General features: G+C 49.1%; 9 protein-coding genes across 9 annotated transcripts; 5 read left to right on the top strand and 4 right to left on the bottom strand.

Moving 5' to 3' along the window:
- Positions 1-215: 215 nt before the first annotated feature.
- M437DRAFT_47593 (Clavaminate synthase-like protein) lies at positions 216-1,526 on the bottom strand (the record flags this gene model as incomplete). The annotated part of the gene is made up of 1 exon (XM_041021483.1): positions 216-1,526. The coding sequence occupies one exon, from the start codon at positions 1,524-1,526 to the stop codon at positions 216-218; it is 1,311 nt and encodes a 436-aa protein (XP_040880197.1).
- A 195-nt stretch (positions 1,527-1,721) lies between these two features.
- On the top strand, positions 1,722-3,653 carry M437DRAFT_65773 (ATP-dependent rRNA helicase SPB4; the record flags this gene model as incomplete). Its single annotated transcript, XM_041024636.1, has 1 exon — positions 1,722-3,653. The coding sequence occupies one exon, from the start codon at positions 1,722-1,724 to the stop codon at positions 3,651-3,653; it is 1,932 nt and encodes a 643-aa protein (XP_040880196.1).
- A 225-nt stretch (positions 3,654-3,878) lies between these two features.
- Positions 3,879-5,058, top strand: M437DRAFT_84205 (DUF887-domain-containing protein; the record flags this gene model as incomplete). Its single annotated transcript, XM_041028063.1, has 2 exons — positions 3,879-4,361; positions 4,426-5,058. 2 exons carry the CDS (start codon positions 3,879-3,881, stop codon positions 5,056-5,058), a joined length of 1,116 nt encoding a protein of 371 aa, XP_040880195.1.
- A 729-nt stretch (positions 5,059-5,787) lies between these two features.
- Positions 5,788-6,448, top strand: M437DRAFT_9067 (SGNH hydrolase; the record flags this gene model as incomplete). Its single annotated transcript, XM_041029063.1, has 2 exons — positions 5,788-6,126; positions 6,182-6,448. Coding segments are annotated over 2 exons (606 nt in total), but the record flags the coding sequence as incomplete, so codon positions are not given.
- Positions 6,449-6,812: 364 nt separating this feature from the next.
- M437DRAFT_47626 (uncharacterized protein) lies at positions 6,813-7,363 on the top strand (the record flags this gene model as incomplete). Its single annotated transcript, XM_041021487.1, has 2 exons — positions 6,813-7,125; positions 7,179-7,363. 2 exons carry the CDS (start codon positions 6,813-6,815, stop codon positions 7,361-7,363), a joined length of 498 nt encoding a protein of 165 aa, XP_040880193.1.
- A 544-nt stretch (positions 7,364-7,907) lies between these two features.
- On the top strand, positions 7,908-8,745 carry M437DRAFT_47737 (peroxisomal biogenesis factor 11; the record flags this gene model as incomplete). Its single annotated transcript, XM_041021515.1, has 3 exons — positions 7,908-7,974; positions 8,047-8,527; positions 8,583-8,745. The coding sequence occupies 3 exons, from the start codon at positions 7,908-7,910 to the stop codon at positions 8,743-8,745; spliced, it is 711 nt and encodes a 236-aa protein (XP_040880192.1).
- A 1,417-nt stretch (positions 8,746-10,162) lies between these two features.
- On the bottom strand, positions 10,163-11,092 carry M437DRAFT_47476 (deoxyribose-phosphate aldolase; the record flags this gene model as incomplete). The annotated part of the gene is made up of 2 exons (XM_041021456.1): positions 10,163-10,825; positions 10,886-11,092. 2 exons carry the CDS (start codon positions 11,090-11,092, stop codon positions 10,163-10,165), a joined length of 870 nt encoding a protein of 289 aa, XP_040880191.1.
- An 886-nt stretch (positions 11,093-11,978) lies between these two features.
- On the bottom strand, positions 11,979-12,578 carry M437DRAFT_75057 (uncharacterized protein; the record flags this gene model as incomplete). Its single annotated transcript, XM_041026346.1, has 3 exons — positions 11,979-12,161; positions 12,218-12,280; positions 12,576-12,578. The coding sequence occupies 3 exons, from the start codon at positions 12,576-12,578 to the stop codon at positions 11,979-11,981; spliced, it is 249 nt and encodes an 82-aa protein (XP_040880190.1).
- Positions 12,579-20,577: 7,999 nt separating this feature from the next.
- On the bottom strand, positions 20,578-21,801 carry M437DRAFT_12977 (cysteine proteinase; the record flags this gene model as incomplete). The annotated part of the gene is made up of 6 exons (XM_041018690.1): positions 20,578-20,767; positions 20,820-21,094; positions 21,144-21,403; positions 21,463-21,526; positions 21,582-21,668; positions 21,742-21,801. Coding segments are annotated over 6 exons (936 nt in total), but the record flags the coding sequence as incomplete, so codon positions are not given.
- Positions 21,802-22,498: the final 697 nt, after the last annotated feature.

Below are 22,498 nucleotides of genomic sequence, written 5' to 3'. Positions count from 1 at the left end.
TAATGGTTGGAGTCACGCAGTCAGAAGGACATTGATTCGGTCGAGCAATTGCAGCAAAATACGGTAGCAGGAAAGTGGTGGGTGGTTTCGTTCTTGTTGTTTTCATCACTTCTTTGCATCGATACCCCATTGCAAGCCACAAAGGCTTTGGTTCAAGCTTAATTCATTTCCGAAGAGGTGGCGCTTTGTATGATAAGAAGATTTTGGAAAATCTCTCAATTCCACCAGAAACTCATGCTGAAGCTCGTGCTGAGACTTTCTACATAGTGCCACCATCCTACAGGAATGTACAGACACTCGCCTGGCCCCAGTACGCCCTCGATGCACTCTGCGTCTCCAAACAATGGAAATTGTTCCTCGAATTGCTCTTTCGTCCCATCTACGTGATCTTGCTCACCCGGTGCGTACAACTTCTTCACTAGAGAAATATCGACATGTGATGTGTTCTCCATGTTGACGCCGGTCTCATCAATACCACGAGGATACAGCTTTTCTGTCTGTGTAGGTGCGTACAGGCGGACGTACTTGTAGCCCACGACTTGACACAGTATATTGTGGTAGGGATCTGTGTGCAACGGACTGATGGTACCTGCTGGTCCAAGCCAGGCATTGCGAAGAGGCTCATGCAGAGTCTCGACCTCGACGGTCGAAGAGAAGGATTTGGCCGGAGGTGGATCTGTATAACAATAGTCTGGAGTATTTGTGTCTGCGCTCAGGCACGGCACTTGAGAGAAAAGGTCGTGCTGAGCAAGATAACCGGTTAGTTCTTGCTTGGGTTGTAGGAGATGGCTCTTCATATATTCGGCAAATGTCATGATGCGCTGAGACCAGCCATCGTCTGTATAGCTCCTACCCAACTCCACTGGTACCAAGCGTCGCCCTCCGAGCGTAGCCTTGAGTAGATAGGACGGATCATTCCAACATCGATCTGTGGTATCTATTGCAGGCCACTCATCGATCACACCTTTGATGATAATTGGTGTTGTCTTGGTGTCAAGATGTTGTTGGAACTGTAGAAAGTCTAGGCGTTGGACACGAGTGAAAGTGTCAATTTGGGATTGAGGTATTTGTGCAACAGGAAAGGTCTTAGCAATGTCTTTGTGTTCGTCTGGATCAAGGAAATGTTGCAACGAGTCAAAGATACTTAGTATAAGTTGGCGATGACGAGGAGCACCGGTCAGAATGATTGCCATGTCGAGCAAATGAACTAGACGGGTAATGTAGTCATGCTCAGACGATGGTGAAGCATGGCGCTTTCGCTTCTGACCACGGGCGCCATGGTCATTGAGGATAAGGATTGCCTGATACAGGCTGGCTTCCTCATACAAGCGACGCCAACAGAGTGGGACACTATCAAACTTCCAGGTGTGCAATTTCTGGTGAGCCAGAGCTAGCACGTCTTCAGGGCGTTGTTGGATGATTTGGAGTGGCGCACTACCACACTCATGAATAGGATCTTCTGGAGATAGCGATATCAGGGCATGTCGAACATCTCCGGCTAGAGACAAGGCGTCTGGACTCGACATTCTACCTGATGATAAGAGTGCAAGGTCGAATAAAAATGTCTCGGGGGTGAAGATGAGAAGGCCGCAACCACCAAGGCAAGTGCAGCCGAGCGAGGGTCGAGTTTGCATCATGTTTGCCAAAAATTATTGTAATCGAGGCGCAAAGGTCCGCCTACTACGACTACTTTTTTGTCGCAACCCCGTTCATCGTCCAACATGGCAGCAGAGAAGAAGGCCGCAGAGCAAAAGACGACAGACAAGTCGTCAGCAAGAGCATGGGATGGACTCACACCCGCACTGTCAGACTGGATGCTGGACGCCATCTCCAGCATGGGCTTCCAGCGCATGACGCCTGTGCAAGCGAGTACAATTCCGCTCTTCATGGGTCACAAGGATGTCGTCGTTGAAGCTGTCACTGGTAGTGGCAAGACTCTATCCTTCCTAATTCCCGCCGTCGAGCGTCTCTTACGAGTCGACGAACCCATCAAGAAGCACCATGTCGGCGCCATCATCATCTCGCCGACCAGAGAACTCGCAACCCAGATCCATTCCGTCCTCGTATCATTACTACAGTTCCATCCTCCGTCCGCTGCTGTCCGACCGAAAGGCATCGACGACGACGATGAAGAAATGACCGACGAGAACGCTCCCCCGAAACCTACCTTTCCCTCCTCGACTCCCAAGGTTGTGCCACAACTGTTACTCGGAGGCACTACAACGCCCGCCCAAGATTTGTCTGCTTTCCTCCGTACCTCACCAAACCTTCTGATCGCTACTCCCGGGCGCCTGCTGGAACTGCTCTCTTCACCCCACGTACACTGTCCGCAGTCCTCTTTCGAGCTCTTGATCATGGATGAAGCCGATAGACTGCTTGATCTTGGTTTCAGTGATACTCTACAGAAGATTCTCTCGAGATTGCCGAAGCAGAGGAGAACGGGTCTTTTCAGTGCTAGTGTATCTGAAGCTTTGGATCAGCTTGTCCGCGTAGGCTTAAGAAACCCCGTCAGAATTGCAGTCAAAGTCAAGAGTGCCTCCGGCGCTCACGACAAGCGCACACCCGCCAGTCTGCAAATGTCATATCTGACGACGAGTCCCCGTATGAAGCTACCTGCTTTGAACCGCTTACTCGTCCAGCTGCCCTCGACACCTCAAAAGACAGTCTTATATGTCTCGACATGCGCAACTGTCGATCACTACCAACACATACTTTCCGAAGTCCTCCCAAAACAATTCAAGATCGTGCCCCTCCATGGCAAACACCCGCCAAACGTGCGCACCAAGAACTTTGGCAAATTTGTCAACTCGATTGAGCCGTCGATCCTTCTCACTACCGATGTGGCAGCGCGAGGTCTGGATATCCCTTCAGTCGATCTCGTAGTACAACTAGACCCACCCAGTGACCCGAAAACATTCCTTCACCGATGCGGACGTGCAGGAAGAGCAGGAAGACGAGGATTGGCTGTGACATTTTTGAGCAAAGGCAAAGAGGAGGATTATGTTGAATTTCTGCGCATCCGAAAGACACCTATCTCACCACTGACAACTCCTGCTATTGAACCAACAGAAGAGGAGGCTAATGAGACGACACGGAAGATCCGAGAGGTGCTCAAGTCGGATCGAGCGTTACATGACAAGGCACAGAGAGCTTTTGTGAGTTGGGTGCAAGCATACAGCAAACATTCGGCGAGCAGTATTTTCCGAGTGCAAGATTTGGACTGGGATGAGCTGGGGCATAGCTGGGGTCTTCTCCGACTACCTAGGATGCCCGAGCTGAAGAAATATCAAGGCGACAAATTGCTCGGACAGAACATTGATTGGGACACATTTGCGTACAACGACAAGAAGCGGGAAGAGCACAGACTTGACGAGTTGGAAAAGCTAAAGGCTAATGGAGGGCCGGCAAACAAGAGGGCAGGTGATGGCAAGACAAAGGAAGAGAGGCGGAAAGACAGGGCATGGACAGCACAAAAGGATGCAAAGGCGACAAAGGAGCAGCGTCGTGAGATCAAGCTGGCACGGCGCGAACACGAGAGGCAGAAGAAGCTCACGCCAGAAGAGAAGAAGAAGGAAGCCGAACTGCAAGCCATGATTGAGGCAGTACGGGCAAGAGGCGAGCAGGAGAGCGAGTTTGAAGGGTTCGACGACTGAATCAGATAGTCATAATACAGAACCAAGAAGATCGTGTGACAAAGAAATGGATTGCGGCGTGATGGCATTCATGTGCAAGTGAGCGACGCCGCGTGCGTGGCTTGATGATGCGGCCGAGGCCTTTGACAGCGTCGCTGCAGCTAATAACGTTATCTACACCGACTCCTTTGCTCCTTCCTCCCTTCCTTCTTTCTTAAGCTACATGGACATTTGACACCAGAAACTATGCGCGACCCATTCCCTTTCCCAGCGCCGCAGTGGCTCGCCGAGGCGACACGTCCACTGGCGGACAAGCTGTCGCTACCCACGCTGCCTATGCACATCCACGAGGTCCTACTCGCCGTTGTCCTCTACCAGACCATCAACGCCGTCATCGCGCCTGCCCTGTCCCGCCGCTTCTTCCCTCAGGTCTACAGCTCATTCAACCGACGCACCCGCATCAACTGGGATGTGCACATCGTCTCGATGGTCCAGAGCTTGCTCGTCAACACGACTGCTCTTTGGATCATGTTCTACGACAAGGAGCGCAGCAACATGAACTGGGCCGGCAAGATCTGGGGCTATGATGGTGCTCTGGGCTTTCTCCAGAGTCTGGCTGGTGGCTACTTTATTTGGGATCTCTTCATCTGTACATACCACATCGCTATCTTCGGTCCCGGCATGCTTGCACACGCCATCTCAGCTTGCACCGTCTTCTTCTTTGGTTTCGTAAGCTCTTTTTCCTTTTCGTGTCTGCCTTTGCTCCCGAGCCCAGCTGACTGACGACTCAAAGCGTCCCTTCCTCAACTACTATGGCCCCGTCTTCATCCTCTACGAACTCTCGTCTCCCGCCCTCAACATGCACTGGTTCATGGACAAGCTGAACATGACAGGCAGCATCTATCAGTTAATCAACGGAATCATTCTTATCACAACTTTCTTCTTCTGTCGCCTTATCTGGGGCTCCATCAACTCAGTCCTTGTCTTCAAAGATGTCTATACTGCCATGCAGAACGGTGGTGTTGTTGGCCTTGATGAAAACCTCGGCCTCAAGTACGGTCTCGACCAGTCCATGTCCGCTGTTACTCCTCAGAGCCAGCCCTACACTGGCTCAGAAGACATCATGCGCTTTGCCGGCTCTCGTACCATCCCTGCTTGGCTCGCTCTCAGTTATCTGGCTTCCAACGTTGTGCTTAACGTGCTCAACTTTTACTGGTTTGCCAAAATGATCGAGGCTCTTCGCAAGCGTTTCGACCCACCTTTTGGCACAAAGCGCCCAGAGAAGAAAGAGAAGGCTGCCGAGGAAAAGACACAAGAGCCCGAGATTGAAATCCAACGTGGTCTGTACGCCGATGGCAGAAAGACGATTGAGATTACTGGTACTCAGAGTACCCCTCCGTCGGTCAGATCCAGACGTAGAGGTTAGATTTCTGACACTTGGGTTCAGTGGCCATCTTGGTTATCACATACTCTTCAGAAATCCTACCGTTTCCCGTCAGGCTACCGATACTCCAAAGTGTGGATCTGCGCCTGGATTTGAAAAATAGGCAGGGGAGTTTCGCACGGCACAATTTCCTCTATGCTCTCGTGATAGAGCGTGAAGCGACAAGCTTGCACGGTACTCGCATACCACGACGCAGGGTAACATTCTGGTAGTGCCCAAAGGTAGATGATGCCTGCAAACTATCGGCGCTCATGAAGTTTCCAACCCCCAAAACGAAGCGTGACGATGAACACAGATCCTCCAAGTCCTCCCCGCTCTCGGGGCAAACAACCTCTGCAGGATGAGATCATCCTCGCCAGCGGTTGCGATCTTTACATCAACGCCACACTTCATCAGTTTTTCTCCTCGTCTTGGACTCCACTTTTCTTCCAATGTAGTTCGGTATATAGCTACCCCGAGCTGTAGAGTATGATTGGAGGAACAACTCAATATCAACAGAAGTCCCCTCCTCCTTTTCAGATGATGCTTTGTGCATTTGACTAGATTTCTGAGGATGCAACGATACCTAGAATTTCCAAGGCAAGGTCAACATCCTCTTCACAACACTACATTCTCGTCATGATTTATTTCGTTCATCTCCTTGCCTTGCTGCTATCCCCTCTTCCACTCATTGCAACTTGTCTCCCGCCTCCGCGCCACTTCTCTGTCTTCAAATCTGCCTACTTTCTTCTGGCTGGCGACAGCACTACAGCAACACAGAGCGTAGATGGAGGCGGCTGGGGTGATGGCTTCTTGAACTTCACCTTAAGAACAGGCTGCTCAGGTCGCAACTATGGACACAACGGAGCCACGACCAAGAGCTTTCGAAAAGGCGGTGATTGGAACCACTTGATCAACGAGGCAAAGACAAAGATAGCCGACTATACTGTCTACGTGACCATCCAGTTCAGTCACAACGATCAGAAGCCCACCTCGGGAGTCAACCTTACACAATACAGCGATAACCTTGAAGCATTTGCTAGAGAAGTCTCTTTCATTGGCGCCATCCCTGTAACTGCCTCCTTCTAGTGCATCTCTGCCCATATGTCTTAACAGCTAGTTGTAGATCCTCGTTACCCCCTTGACTCGCCGCAAATATACCAATACAACCACACCGACCATAATCCAAGACTTGGCTGTTCAACGCAATCTCACCATTGCTGCGGCACGCAGAACACATTCGAGATACATTGATCTCAACATTGCATCGACGGAATACTGCAATGCCATTGGTCCTGAAGCTGCTTGGAGGTACAATCTGAATCCGACTGATTACACGCATCTCAATGCGTGGGGGAGTGTAGTGTTTGGGAGGATGGTCAGTGATTTAATGGTTAGGCGGTTTGAAGATATTGCGGCTGTGAGTGAGAGGAATGTGACGTTGAGCAGGGACATTTGGGAGGGGTTTGCTGCATAGTGCATTGTGGTGGAAGCAGGCTCACACAAAGGATATGGCTACTCTGCTGAACACTGAAGCTTGAAGCTGGTGACTTTCACTTATTACAGTCTATCGGCTTGGTAACCCTTCACTCGTCCTGCGCTTACTATCACTGGAGTGTGCTCTGTGAGAGACTTATAGATTTCTCTCTACTGCTTCAATAACACCTCTCTCTCAGCAACCTTCTTACCTTCTCATCGATCCCCTCATACGCACCGCCAATAGGGTCGTCATCATGGCATCTTCAAAGTCTATAGTCATGTCCGAAATCAAGCTCCACGAACAGGACAATGTCTCCGAGGACATCTGGACTCTCGTCAAGCAGCTCAGATTCCGCAATCTCGTCAACGCTGTCAAGAAACCCACCCTCGACGACTTTAGCCATCTCGCTGACGTTGCCAGAGATCGCCAGTTGAACTTGGAGACCTTCACTTTGCTGTTCAGGGAGACCTTCAAGACTCAGACTGGTCGTACCGCAACCATCGCACTCGCCATCGTGGTCAGCATCATTACCTTTGTTACCACTCCTTTCCTGGAGTCCTCAGGCTTCAACAGCGCTGGACCTGCACCAGGTAAGACAACCTTAGTATTCATCTGTTGCACAGTGTCGACTAATGCTGGACAGAACCGATCACTGTTGCTGCCCAGTCGGCCTTCGGAGTCAGTGCAATGTTCAGTGCTCTTCAGAGCTCCATGATGGATGATTATAGCCCCTTCCTTGTCGCTGGTATTGTTCAGGGAGTCGTTGCTGCTTGTGTCATGTTCGCTGCTTATAAGCTGTGGAACATGCGTAAGCGCAAGACTACTTAGGTACCGCTTCTGATTGCAAGCCTCTCATCGCCTTAGCAAAGTCAAGGTTTCACGGAGAAGGATGATGTTTCTGAGATAGGTTGTTCAGAGAAGCAAATTCACATGCTGGAGTCTTTTGCCTCGGCAATTGAAGCTCGGGCGAATGTACTCCGTGTTGGCGTCAGGTTCAGTAGAGCGACAATGAGCACAACATCGTCTACAACTTGATAGTTAACAAAAATCAAAGCAGCTCCAACTGCATTTGACTCGAAGCTTTGATATGCTTTCAGTAACCGAGTGGAGCCAAGGGGGAAAGGAGACAAGGTTCTTGTCGGAATTTAGATAGATAGACCGAAGTTTAGGCACGATAGAGTGGGCATGACGCTTCTGTTATCATAGCCGCACGACCGAGGTAGGTGCAAGCTACAGTTCCTTCTGATTCCCTACCATCTTGTGATAACATCCTATTGAGCATTGCGAAAGACAAATCCATCTCTCGTCAACGAGTAATCGCATAAACCAAAACCTGGAAGTCACTGGAATAGAATCGTTTCTGCAGCACACAATGGTCGCCGATGCACTAATCTATCACCCTACTGTCGCGCACTACAACAAGTTCGTCGCAACGACTGGTGCGTTCAGAGCCCCGACTTTGCGATATGCATTGCATACATGAGTTTCCATAGCTAACAACTTCCACTTAGTTGGTCGCGACAAGGCCCTTCGTTTCGTTCAATACCTCTCTCGCTTCCTCGCTTGGTACACCCTCCGCACCAACAGCCCTCAATTGACAGTTGTGCAATGGGCCAAGCTCAAAGCCAATCTCGGCCTCGTCCGTAAAGCCATGCGTATTGGCAAGTTTGTCGAGCACTTCCGCGCCGCAGCAACTGCCTACGATTCAAAGACCCTGGATCCAGTCATCCGCTTCTGCACCACTGGAAGACAGCTTGGATACGGAGCTTACATGCTCACTGACACATTGACCTACCTTGATGCCTCGGGTGTGAGGCCCAGTGCTACCGCCAAGAAGTTGCAGGTCCAGGCATACAAGGGGTGGTTGACTGGGTTGTGCTTTAGTGTCTTGAACGGTGTTTACACCATTTACAAGAGCAGGAGCGAGGAGGCTGCACAGACGGATAAGGCCGCCGCTGCTGAGAAGACAGTCGAGGTTAAGAAGTTGCAGCGGTATGTTTCGTCCACTTTCTCTTTCTATGCTGACAAGTTTGCTGATCTTCTACAGTGAGAGAAGTGCTGCTCAGACACAGCTCATCTCGGATCTTTGCGATCTATTTGTCCCTCTTTCAGCTCTCGGCTACATCAAGGTCGACGATGGCATTGTCGGTCTGGCTGGTTGCGTCAGTTCCCTGATCGGTCTGACGGCACAGTGGAGCAAGACTGCGTAAATCATCATGATTTGAGTCTGGATGTCTTCTGATTCTTTAAGCTTGCGGCGTTGGAAGGATACCCGCTTTTCTTTATCACCATGGCTGGGGTCTTGTCTTCTTCTTTCGCTGGAAGGCCTGTCTGTGGTGCATTTTCGCATCCATCTTGTTCTTCTGTCTCATCTTTGCTGGAAACAGCTTCGCTCACGATTTACATTATGAAATTGTACCTTTGACAACAACATACGATTTTCTCGGGCATTTGTTTGTTGAAGATCTTTTCTTTCACAGAATTTGTTTTGAGTGTCTACGCCCTTCTTTAGCTCGAGAAAAGGTACATTTGGCTGTGCATGTACTATAGCGACGATGTCGATGCTCGATGAATCATAAGTCAGGGTCACACCAACAACTACAATATCCAGATCAAAATATAAAGGGAGAGTGCGAAATGTACTTGCTAAGGAACGAGAGCAAAGAGGATTTGACACGAGACACAGATGGTAGAAAAGATGTCTGATGTAGATTACGAAGACGACGTAGCACACTTCGAAGACCATCTATAAGGGCAAGAATACAAGAGACAGACTAGCGTGCTAGCTATTGTGCAAAACCCACTTCTACGCACAAGACATTCGACCTTGGAGAGAGACATTTGACGAAAGTCGCGCTACGTTCGAGGCTCGAACCAAGGACTGGCATTCCATACAGTGTAAACAAAATAACCGAGAACTTCAGACCAGCTCTGGGTCAACCCCTTCTCAAACACCACCACCTCGAATCACACTAACTACTGTTCTCTGGACGAACAGCCACAAGAAAAAGAAGATACACAGTACGACACTCAAGTAGCAAAAGAAACTGATACACAGAAAAACCCCATCCCAGCGCTTTCATACGTCGTGTTTGGTTCGCGTATTACTAAGAGCGTAGCACGTGGCGATAGTGTTATTTTTTTGGTGAGCTTCCCAACCAACTACACCAGAGGCGTCCCTCTAGTGCACCAAACAGTGGAAGAGTTGCCGGCTGAGAAGGTCCCAAATTTAGTCGTATATAAAGGTTTGATTGAGGCGCATGCTTCCTGAGGCGGAAATGGGACTGAGCATCTGGTCTCTAACCAATATCCATGTCGTGTAATGGAACAGGGATACTACCAAGTGCGCCGACTCCACTGGTTCGCTGAAGGGGCGGTAAAAAAGATCATCAAGGCGGTCGTTTGAGGATCAGGCTGGCTTAGAGGGCGAATACGGGGCAATGCGGATCCGGCTCGAGCAGCTCTCGAGTCTTCCGATGGGTTTTCTGAGCAGAGATGATAGGGTATGGAAGGCAAGGTCAGATGTTCAGAGGGGCAGAGATAATCATGGAGAGCAAGACAATGAAAAAAAAAAAAAATAGAAGATCGTTAATTCGTGTCAACATTTACTTACCCCTGAAACCATCTTTAGTAGTCAGTAAAGAGCCTCGTGGTCAAAGTAGGCCTCGAACCTCTTCTCTCGCTCTGCACAGGGCTTGACTTTCTGACTCTTTGTTCCTTGCTCTCTTTGACAATCCACATACCACCACTAGTGCCCAATCTAGTGGCACCGGCTTTCAGCATGGTGATAGCATCTTCGACAGTCCTTACACCTCCACTAGCCTTGACCTGCATCCTGTGTCGGTCGGTGCGTTTGTCTGCCAGGTAGTCGCAAGCCGCACGCATAAGCCTGACATCTTCAACTTTTGCGCCATGTCCGAGGAAGCCTGTTGATGTCTTGACAAAGTCAAAGTTTGCAGCCGAAGCAATGGTACAGGCAGCGACGATATCCCTTGAAGCGAGTTGAGAGGTCTCGAAGATGAGCTTGAGGACGGTAGGCTGGGGAGCCATGGAGCGTATGAGGGCTAGTTCGTGGTAGATCTCGCTGTACTCTTGTTGTTTGAGCAGAGGCCAATTGATGACAACGTCGAGTTCGTGTGCGCCGGCAGTCAGAGCCTTTCGAGTTTCTTGTAACTTGTAGTATGTGTCTTGTGTGCCTTGGTGGAAACCGATGACGCTTGCGATCAGGACGGTACTGCCTTTAAGATTTGCATGTGCTTGGGCGACATAGTTGGGCCGGACGCAAACGCTCTACAAAGCATGGCGTTAGTGAGTCTGTGAAAGAAGGATCGAAGCAAAGAAGGTGCTTACAGCAAAGTTGGCAACTCTGGCCTCTGCGCACAGCTCGTCTATCTGCTTAGGCGTCGCATCCAATTTGAGCAGCGTGTGGTCAATGGTACGTGCAATGTCGATTTTGTCCAGGTCAGGACAGTAGTCCTGCTCGTACACCTCGAGCTCGCGCGCAACACCTGAGATCATGGCGCGCCATTCCGATTCTGTGTATCTCGTCGTAATCATGCTGGCGATGCTGTATAATGGTTGGTGAGGTCAGTGGTGCCGTCTTCTCCTTTTCGCTCTTGTAGCCGCCCAAACGACTGCGCTAGTCATTGCGCATGTGCTACGCCCGATTTATGCAGTCATGCCATCCTAACCTGCCTCGTTAATGCCACCTGATTTGATCGAAATCAAGATGCTCTCGACACAAAACATGGTCGAGGTTTGGACAAGTACAAAAGATGAACAAGGGTCGTGTCTGAGACAGAAACAATCTACACCGTCAATCAAGCACGGTGATGCAACCTGCCATCACTCTATTTTAGACCCGTAGGGCTTATCTTTACGCTTTTCACGTGGCACTTTATGACTAGTCTCATCGTCGTCACCGAAATATATCAAGCAATAGACAAATCAATTCGCATAGCTAGAACCAGGCAAGCAAGGGTAGTCTTCCTCAATAGCATACAAACTCCTCGCTCCTCAACGTAAACCAACGTTAGAAGACAGGCAGGCAGGAGATGCCATCTCGTCTTCCCATGCATCATGTACAGAAGAACAGCAGATTAAAGAAGTAGAAAACTCCATTGACAATAGCAGAGACCTGTAAAAAGGGAAAAACGAAAAAAGAGCCGTGGCTTAGGCCTTTGGATATCCGGAACTCCCTTTTTGTGACGATGGTCGTCGAGTTTTTGGGTCATGAAACATGTTGCTTTTTTTGGGGGCGAGAGCGTTTCCCTCTTCTATCCACAATGCGCGCGGCTGACCATTGTTGGTTGTGTGTGCATCTTGATTGGATTCCATTCCGCTTGATTGATAATTTGCGTCCGTCCAACCCTCATCCATCATCCACTTCTCGTTACGAAAACCAAAGACATGCTTTTCTTTTTCTTTTGGTTCAACGAGGCGTTTACTTTCTGCGGAAAGAGCAGCCCTCGGTCAGGCGGGCCTTGCCACCGGTAGGCTGGCAAAGGACCTGGGAGCAGCCGGCGCAGACAACGACGGTCTGGGCGTGCGAGAAGACGGTGGTGATGGTGAAGCAACCGGGGCACTTGACGTCCATGAAGAAGGAGCGGGGGCCGGGGACAAGCATCTGCTAAGAGTCAGACGATGTTTTGTGTGGTTAGAAGTAAGTCCAGAGTTACGCACCTTCAGCTTGTGCTTACGGGCCTCGGCCTGAGGGGTGGGGTTGAGGAGATCGACTGCGAGAACCTAAAAGGCACTCAGTCAGTCCATCTCTTTGCGATTGTGGTTGTGTGTCCATTCTTCTGAGATGCGACGCTGGATGGTGGAGGACGGGTGGCGGGTGACGACATGTTTGAATGCCTGACAGCACTTCGTTCTGAGGCTGGATCGATAGATTGAATGCGATATTGATGGAATTCGATGGTAGATTGATGGTTGTCGCTCATGTCGTGTGCCTTTTCTTGTTTCTTCGGTCGAAATTTGCCACCCGTCGTCTCTCGATCCAGCGCGCGTCTCAGAGGTCCGGTCGAGTCGGTCTTACCATCTTGACGGTGTTTGATTGACGAGGTTTGTGTGAAAAAGTCTCTGCGTAAGTGGTTGATGTATTGGCTGTGCTGAATCGCAGGTAGGCTCGCGGTCGACAGGTCAAAAGAGTCGGGGCAAGGGCGAGGATAAAGCTCCCGCTGAATTTGCCTGCTGTGGGCGGGCTAAAGCCTTGGCATCCGCTTACTAACCGCAGTTCATCCGTGCTTTGCCTCTGACCAGCATCACTTCACTATTGAGTAACATGTCATGTGCTTCTTTTCACTTCTAGATATCTTGTCTATCGGCTTCTTGGACCTACTTCGCTGCTCTAGACTGTGCTTCGATTTTCTTCTTCGCGCAGTCGCATTGCAAAGTGGCGAAGAACCCCTCTTCGCCGATGAACGCCTTTGACCCGGCAACCCCATCAGTCACTATCATCTACTCTCATAAACCTTTCAATATCATTTTCCATCAAAGACACCTTCCCCATTTGCATATATTATCACATGATTCTCACAACGATGACAGCTCCCGTCAATTGCGTCTTGCTCACATACTCCGAGGTCTGCCATGCGTCATTCAAGTGATAAGCAGCCGACCATGTTCGTGGTCGGACATGTGTTTGCTTCTTCGAGATCGACATAACAAGATAACCTCCTGACCTCGACTTCATCGTCTTGAAAACACTCATGTCCTTGGCAACTCTAACTTCTACCCCCACTCAGTGCAAGCACCGACATCACGGCTGTGGAGATGTGATTGTCATCATCACCACTGCTCAAGTAAACAATCCATCTGTGGTGCTGACCAGCAACCTCCTCATAGCAGAAACATTGGGAGATATCAGCAAATTGCCAGGCTGAAGCTGTAACAGCGAAGACAGTTGTTCTATGCAACCATGAGCTTTCCGGACAGTGCACGCTCTCGAGCTGGAACTGATCTTATATCCGACTCATGCAGTGAGGCAGTCCAATTTGCCTCCAGAAATCCTCGCTCTGCCTTCGTTTCGTCGATTGGACACAGATTGGCTTTTCTGAATTAGGAGATGAATGGACAATCCCCAGTCTTTGTCGCGGCGGTATTGCTCAGCTGTCATGATGGAAACGAACCGAGCCTCTGCGAGAGGCCCTCACTCCAGAAATTGACTACAATTGCCGTCAAAGAGTTGCGGCCGCCTGTCTCGCTAGTCACACCATTTGCCGACCTTCTCAGGACAGTATGGATCTACACTTCTCATAACACTCTATCTGGACCAAGGAAGTCAGCATCCTACAAGGCAGTGACCCATGTTTGACACCGATCAGCCTCGCTGGCGGTCAGAATGTAAACAACAATGAGTCCAGTCGATGACTCCCAAGGCTCTGTTGATACCTCTCTACGACTCATCGCACATTGTATCGTCATGTAGCGCCACACAGCAATCTGGGCTTGAATGAGAAAGCGCAGTCGGTGCCTATGCTTGACGGACATTATGTTCGTGGTCGATGCAACCTTGGATCCATGAAATACGTGCCGCTGAAATACACTCTGCTCAACACAAAAACTCGTCCAAGGCATCGTAGAGTATCGAAACGAAGCGCGATAACAACGATACGATCGGCTCTTGAATACGATCTCGGTCACAGAGATCCTTGAATTAGTACGGCGGATGGTCTACCTTGAAATGACCTGATTGGATCCTCTCGAGTTTCATCTCTTTCGAACACGAACTCTGCTTATGTGGGACCGCCATACACTCCTCTAGATCATCGCGCATTCGGCGGGTAAGCGACATCTGACGAGCGAACACTGGTCTCTATTGCCTTCGCTTTCTGTCTCGACCTTGAGAGGAGCTGTATTGCAATTTTATTTACCTATCAGACGATCTCTCTCTCATCAATTCAGTACATCTGATCAGGTCTCGTGGTCTAGCGGTATGATACTCGCTTAGGGAGTTGCTTCACAGCGACTTGAAAACTCTAAGCCAATTGCGAGTGGTCCCGGGTTCGATTCCCGGCGAGACCCTTCTTTTGCCCGTAAGGGAATTGCTTTTGCTGGTGCAATTGCAGGTAGTAAACAAGGGTAAGGTTCTTGAAACACTGACAAACTTTCCAAAGACGTGGACCAACGGGAATGACAAAGGCCCGATGATGGCCAATTGAGATACTGGCTTTTACTCTATTGTTACCTCGCTACAATTTGCTACGGACCAATGCACAAACCGGCACGACATCACATCCTTCATTAAGGTCAGCCATTTTTTCAATTCGTCCCGCCAATATCTTGCCAAGATTTTTTTTCTTGCTTCGCGCGTGCCCACCCCACAAAAGAAGCCGAAGCCACCTCCGAGCTTCCGAGGCTTCACGAAATCTTGGCATCAAAAAAATTCCATCCTTGTCACTCTTCACACCACCAGCCGAAACAAAAACAAAAAGAAACAATCAGCGATGTTTAGGAATAGCCGAAGGCGGGGCTCGAACCCGCGACCTTGAGGTTGTACTTTATCGAATGATAAGAGCCACACGCTCTACCGATTGAGCTACCCCGGCAGGTCTGATGATCTAGTTCACTGTGTGAACTGGCTGCTGATTGATGGTAGACGGACTTCCTTCAGAGTATATATACTCTGGCATGACATCGAACAATTCACAAGTCAGACTCATCCCTTATGACTACCTTCTTCTTTTCGATCCATCAATAATCCGATGAATCTTTGGGAGTATGATCACAGTCACGAATAAGGAACATTTTGGTCTAGCTGTGGAAAGGGTTGACATGATTCAACATCGCTCTTCAGATTCCTACAAACACACTCGAAGTAGCATTGCCTCTTACATACACTAATCAACCGCGAATCATGTCGCCAAATCTTTATCTAGACTACCCTCAATCAATATCGCTTGGCTATTCCTGAGCTCAAGTAGTTCTTGCACTATGTGCAGTCCATCGCTTATCTACTTATCTATCCCGGAGAGATGTCATGATTTGACTCAACAGACATGAGGATCTCTGTCTACTTATGATGTATGCGACCAAGTCTTACCATAAATTTTAAAATCTTACAATGCTATGTCATCCAAGTCAATCTTGAATATAGCATAGATTCATGATCTGACAAAGAGTGGTGCACAATAGAAAAAGCCACTTCGGTTCTATTTTCCTGCAACAGAGCCATAGATCATTATGAACAGAACCGCCATTGCTTTATACTCCATTCTGTTCACATTCCCCAAGTTAATTTCTAACAATCACGATGTGAAACGAGTTTAGCTATAGGCAAGCCCAAGGTTGAGATGCTCTACTTAACCATAAGAGATGAAGTGACTTCGGACAAATGTTCATCAAAGGTCGAAGATACATAGAACTTAGACACAAGAAAGTCTAGATGTACCAGGCAAAACAGCAATCTTAGTAGTACTACCCAGTCAAGGCATCAATATATATGCCAATTTCCACAGCCATGTTCATATTCATTTCCTTCCAGAAGGCTCCGATTAGCCAAAAGAAAAACAAAGCAGGCAATACCTACCGAAGCAACAGGATAGACTTAGATCGAGCACGAAGACCCAAATCAATACACGAGAAAAACAGTAGAACATATCCGGAGAGCAAGGAACAGCGTCTAAAAGAACCCAGACAGAACATCTCTGTAGAAGACAACAGCAATCAACTTATCAGTGAACCTTTCACAGCAAAGTCTTACCAAAAACCCAGCCCAGAGGACCATATCCTGTCCAAGGCGTAAGTGCGGAGATAGAGAAACCAGCATCTCGTGAAATTCTCTGACTGCGTATCGATAATAGGCAAGGGTGGACTCCGAACCATTCAGCTTGAAATGTCGGTAGAGCATCGAACGGAGGGGAGTCAATACACATATGGGTCTCGAAAAAAAGCAGGCTAGAATTAACCAATAGAGGAAATGACGACCAAGCACAGGAGGAAGGAGCAAGCAAGAGGAAGGAACGGCGAAGCGTAAGAGGAAGGAGTGATCGAGTATAGAAGGAAGGTACGATCAGAAGGAAGAAGCGATCAGAAGGAAGGTGCGATCAAGCTTGAAAGGCAAGAGCGAACGCCTGAATGTAAGGGGAAGACACGAACAACCACAACAAGCAGGAGCGATTATGACCGAGAGGAAGCGACGATTCACTCTAATGGAAAGAACAACTGATGGAAAGAAGAATGTAATAAAGAAGAAACGCCACTTAAGAGGTGGGTTAGTCGAATACCTACGAATAACAGCTGATCAACAGAGATAGAAAAGAACTCGGAAGTATGAAATAGGCAAACCAGATCAGATTACGAGGGCGTCAGAAGACGAACAGACTGGATACACAGTCTGAAACCTTTGACACTACCGTTTCGATGCAATTTGATTTCTGGGAGTCAGCCATGAGGCTAGATTAAAAAGTAGTGCTTTGTTGCAGCAGGTCAATGGGATTGTAAAGGTATCGAATGTTTGAGAACTGGAGGAAAGCGCGGTACGAAGTACGAGGAATCCTCTCTGAAGCCACCATTTTACGACCACGGGATATACACGAAGCTCTAGTGTGACGAACTACATTGTCAGTCTGGTATTCTGGTGACTAAGAATAGGAGCAGGTATGGCGTACAATCCTCAGATTGAATGGCGTTTGAGTGAGACTCTGGTGAACCGGCTGCCTGGTTGATGCTCAAGAGGAATTACTTGGCCAGAACATGCGATGAGTGGCGATGACGTTCAAAAGACTATGAATAGCTGGTGGTTGTCTATGAGACTATGACTCGTCAGAGTTTACGATCTTGCAGTCTTCCAGCAATCATCTTCTAACATGGGTCATTTAGGGATTCTCGATCCGACTTTGCTGATCCGTAGCTAGTATATTGGTCTACTTTCGACGAAGACCTGTTTCAGCACATCGTGTTGTGACTAGTGTTATAGGCGTTTCGACCTCGGACATAGACTGAGGCTTACGATGCAGACCTGTCAATCTTGCATCGTGCACGTTGCATTAGCGAGAGAGATCGGAAACAAAGGACTCCTCGCAGACGCGGAGCAAAGATCACTGGAGCTCGGATGAAGAAGCAACATCTGTTTGCAAGCAAGTCGCTCCGCTTTCCTGTTCGCAGCGGATACCAGCAGCTTTGACTTCATCCTTCCAAGTCATCAACTTACTCGTCGGTTTCTGAAACGTCAGATCAACACTGACAGAACCGGTCAGAGGGGATTCCGATTGATATTTCGATAACCTCGGCATGGACGGCAGGTTGCATGCGGCATCAGGGTCCCTTGCGGCAAAGACGCGTGAGATGGTCTTTCCAGCAAACACGTGTCTCAGGTGCAAACATCGACTCTTGAGCCCGAAGCAAGGGATCGATGAATCAACAATGGGATGTGGACCCTGGTAACTTCGAGGTCTCTGTGTTGGTCGACATGCAGAAATCCTGATCATCGAGCTTTCCGAGACGGTGGGATGATGACTCAGGACTGCTGGGACAATGATCCGACTCTCCATATTTGGCGGCGAGACATCAGAGGCACAGAATCAATGTCGCCGGGATATTGTCCCAGAGGAAAGGTCCGGTGCCGAGGTGATCCTTCAAGAAGTGATGACTTGTCAAGAAACAGCCAAGGCGATCATGAGACTCTCCGAGTGGTGAAATCACCGCGTGGTACAGAGCATCTGAGACCGGATAAGAGCGAGAACGAGCCAGGACTTGTCGCAGCGTAACCTTTAGCGCAAGAGGTGCATTGCATGAGCAGCCACCAGATAATATTTTCTTTGCGCCGGGGGGATACTCGGCGGACCCTTCAATCATGGTCCTTGACTGTCTCTGATATTTTGGCGCGCGGGAAAGAGACATTGAGATCCTCGGTCATGGATCCGCGGAAAACCAACAAGAATGACCATTTAGATGGCTGATCGACGGGGGGAACTGTGGACTGCTGTAGTAAGAAGCCCTCGATGCTTGAAGCTTGCGCAATAGATTACTTGCATTGGCGCCATTTTTTGTGTCGGGACTAGGTAAGGGGGCCGACCCGCAACTCTTGGAAAGCTCTTTGAACGATAGAGCAGGGTTCGGACAACCCAGAGATGAGGGAGAGACCAGACCTATCTCTGCACTCAAGCTTGAATTGCAAAAATCCAGATTTACATGCGCCTGAATGGACCGCACAAGAAGCTAGAATTTGGGCCTCGAGGGGTACCTGAAAAGGCACAAGCTGTAACGATGTTCCGATGTCGAGGAGGAACGACGTACGAGTACCGGACGACCCACTTGACTGATAACTTCCCTAAATGATGACATTGTTGGACGTCCGACCTCTTCTCAAATCAGAACAAATGAAAAGATCCACATGTAAAGGAGAGTGACGAAGTTCGAGATCTGTCCACCTAGGCTACAATTGATGGAGAAAGGCTGGCTTCTGATGAGTGATCAGGAAAAGGAAAACACATCTTCGGGGAGCTGCAAGGGTTGAGCCGCGATCCGTCCCGTTCTTTTTTGAGCTTGTCAATCTTTCTTGGAAACCCAGCCACTCCCACTCTATTTACCTTTTCTTGTCTCGCTGACTACTGTACGTACTACTGAATCATGAGATCCATCGATCTAGCTATGCAAGGAATTGAACCAAGTGCAAGTATTTGGAAAAGATCGCGACGATACGCCAAGAACAAAATCGTCAGTGACGCCCAAAGTCGGCTTCCATTGCGAAATTTTGGACGCTTGCAGTTCATTTCAAAGTCGTACAGCGCTCTGAAAACAATTTGGCCATGATTAAATTGATGAGCTGTCATTGTGTCAAGTGGCTGTTACTTCTGTAAAGACTACGGGTACGGAGCGGTCCGAGCAATGGATGACAGCCAGGGTGCACGGTAGGTGGTCCATACTTTCAATAGCCTCAAACACGCAATGAGGTGCTTCTTGTCCGAGAATAACATAAAATTGACCGCGATTGCTCCTAAACGGCAATATCGAAGTCAAGAAATGTTGGTGGGCAAGTTTTCTTGTGACAGATCGAGTGGAGAGGATTGATCGTGGGATTTGGAGACTACCTATGAGAAAGGAAAACACCATCATATCGACCCCTGATCCTGCGTGTCCGAAAGAAGAAGTGACGGCTTTCTCATGAGACTTTTCCGAAACTTGAAACTCCGCTGATTTTGTAACTCGCAACTCCCTCGAGATACCGCAGGCGTTAAGATATATCGTTGTGGTAACCTTCGCATGAACCCCTTCGAACGCCATCCCTTAGTAGTGCCCAGAGAAACAAGAAAGGAGAATGTCTTGAAGAGATGCAATAAAGACGCACTGAGAACGCCTTCGCTAAATGATACTTGTTTGCGACTTGAATAACCTGAGTTCTAACAGAAAGAAAGCAAAGATTAGGAAAAGACGGGGTGACCCTGAGTTATGTCTTATGTCGTTACGTCGTCATACTGTGGTGTGTTGTGACTGTCGATTGAGAAAGAGTGACAGGTGCAAACTGGTTGCGCCCAGCGTTTTATGGACGATTGGAATGTCGTGTGCAAGTTAGAAACGTGCATAATCAACGGCTTGGTTTGCTCTTGCTGCGCGGATTGGGTGCGGTGTATTCTTTGCTTGGATCCCACTCATCAGGGTGAAAATCAGGATTGAGAAAGTGGGTACGATTGAAGTGAGAACTGACATGTTAGTCTCTCGACATTCGACCAGCATACAACTGTGACTTACTGCTTAAATTGAGCTGTTTGACAGACAGAGTTCTGAGCAGTTGCATCTGCGACGTTCTGACCATTCTGCTCAAACATGTGGGTGGATGGCCTGAAATTTCCTTTGCCGCCGTAGCTAAGCTGATCGTAGTTGAAGAATGTAGTTTGAGACACAGGAGAGAAGGTGTAGTCGGTTGTCGAGGTGGGCGAGGGGGTTTGAGTGGCAGGCACATAGGCTGGGGTGGCGACGGGGACGACCGGTGGGGGTGCGTGGTGCTGAACAGGCATTGGTGCAGGAGCTGAAACAGGTGGAGGCGGAACTGCAGCAGTGGGCGCAGCATAGTCAGAAACGCCATAGAACTGGTTGGACATCCAATTAGACTGGTTGGACAGCAATGACATGCCAGGAATCATCGTCATGAAGTCGGACATGCCAAGGTCCATGACGGGCTCCTCATAGTGGTGAAGAGAGGACTGCAGATATGTCGGCACGGCAATAGGCTGGCTTGGTGGAGGCTGTGAGAAGATCTGCTCTGGTTGATACAGTATGTCATAGTGGCCACTGAATGTCAAGTCAGTGATAATTTCAAGCTGAAGCAACACATACGACTCACGGTCTATAAAGAAGACGAATAGTGTTGGCATGCGTCAGGCTAGGTGCGAATTGATGCGCGTTGACTTCAGTGCCGGCGCTACGGTCGAGATAGATGACGTCCAGAGCAATACCAGCAGGCTTGAGCAAGACGTCAGTGAGAGCCTGCATTCCAGGATGATCAATCTCAATCTGATGAGGGTCGATGTTGGCGTCGCAGTAGCTGGGAACAGTATGAGGGAGCACAAAGGGAGCGTAGTCATTGGGACGAGTCTTCATCCAGGCCGAGGTAAGAGTCTGCCAGAGTGAGTAAACGAATCTGCAAGCTGAAACTCTTGTCACGTACCTTGAGATATGTGATAATCTGGTTCTGGATTTCCTCGTTGTTGAAATGCTCGAGTAAAAAAGCCTCAGAGTTGGATGAGTCGGCCGACATGCACTTGCGTAGCAGAGCGTAGATCTCGTCAGCGAAGTCTTCCCAGATGAACTGACTGTAGCCAGCCATGTTGATGACATTGCCTAAGGACTTGAGACGAGTTTCCTCCTCCAAGAACTTGGTTCTGTCACCTACACGGAAAAGGTTCTCGAAGTAACCAAAGGCAACGGCTTCTGCATGTTAGCCAGCATATTCATGGATGACAATCCAGAGCTATATGGTTGCTTACCTCTCCAACCACATCTTCCATCACCACGAGTTGTACGATAGTGAGAGTACTTGTTGGGAAGTGCCTAAGCCGAGACATCAGTGACGAGCGACGATAGAGAACGAGTGATGAATCCTCACCGAAGTCTTTGTACGATAAACTGGATCGGCAGCAGCATACTCTTCGATGAGAACACTAGTCAGCTGTTTCTCACCGACTAAAGGTCCCTGGTGAACACAAGTCAGTCAACGGGGCCCGAAAGCTTGACACGGGCGGATGCGGGGAAGGGAGCAAGCTCACTGTCACTTCAGGCTGGAACTCAACTGACAACTTCTGAAGCTGAGCCATTTCGTCTTCCGACTGCGAGTATGCCATGACTGCAGGCGTGTGTTGAGGCGGTGAGGGTTGATGGTGATGATGGTGTTGTTGTGGATGAGAGTGAATGTATGCAGAGTGGTCGACCAAAGGTTGGTGATGGTGCTGTTGCTGGTGATGAAGCTCGGGCATTCCAAGCACCGATGGCCGCATTGGCATCTGCATCTCTGCTGGTCGGTACGACGTGGTGTATGACGAAAAATCGCCATAGGGATACATTCGATCGCCTTGATAGTAGGGCACTCCCACGTACGTATACATGGCAGCAGCAGTCGGGTCTTGGTCAAGCGATCGAATGTGTTGTCCTGAGCAATGCCGACCGTGTCAAACGAGAGCGAGAGGAACGGAGGTAGGCAGGTAGGTAGGCAGGCGAGCCGCTTGAAAAGCAAAGAATGATGATGGGAGATGCGCAAAATACGAAACAAGAAGCAAACACCGAGGTAGCAGAAGGTCTATCACGCAGGTTTGGGGCGTGAGGGGTGGAAGGGCTTTTTCACACAATAGCCTTGTCCCCTATGTGATAGATTGAGGTGCAGGCAGCCGGGGAGGTACTGGCACGACGGTGGGAGCAGAAAAGAAAGGGATCCGTAAGTCTGGGAAAGGTTGAGCAAATGTTCGGTTCCCTTGCTGCAGTAGAACAAGAGGATACAGGGGGCACTATATGAAGAGACGCGGATGAGTA

The sequence above is a fragment of the Aureobasidium melanogenum genome (assembly GCF_000721775.1).
Source record: "Aureobasidium melanogenum CBS 110374 unplaced genomic scaffold scaffold_9, whole genome shotgun sequence".
NCBI classification, from domain to species: domain Eukaryota; kingdom Fungi; phylum Ascomycota; class Dothideomycetes; order Dothideales; family Saccotheciaceae; genus Aureobasidium; species Aureobasidium melanogenum.
The sequence above is the reverse complement of the archived record's forward strand: the minus strand, read 5'-3'. Positions and strand labels throughout refer to the sequence as shown.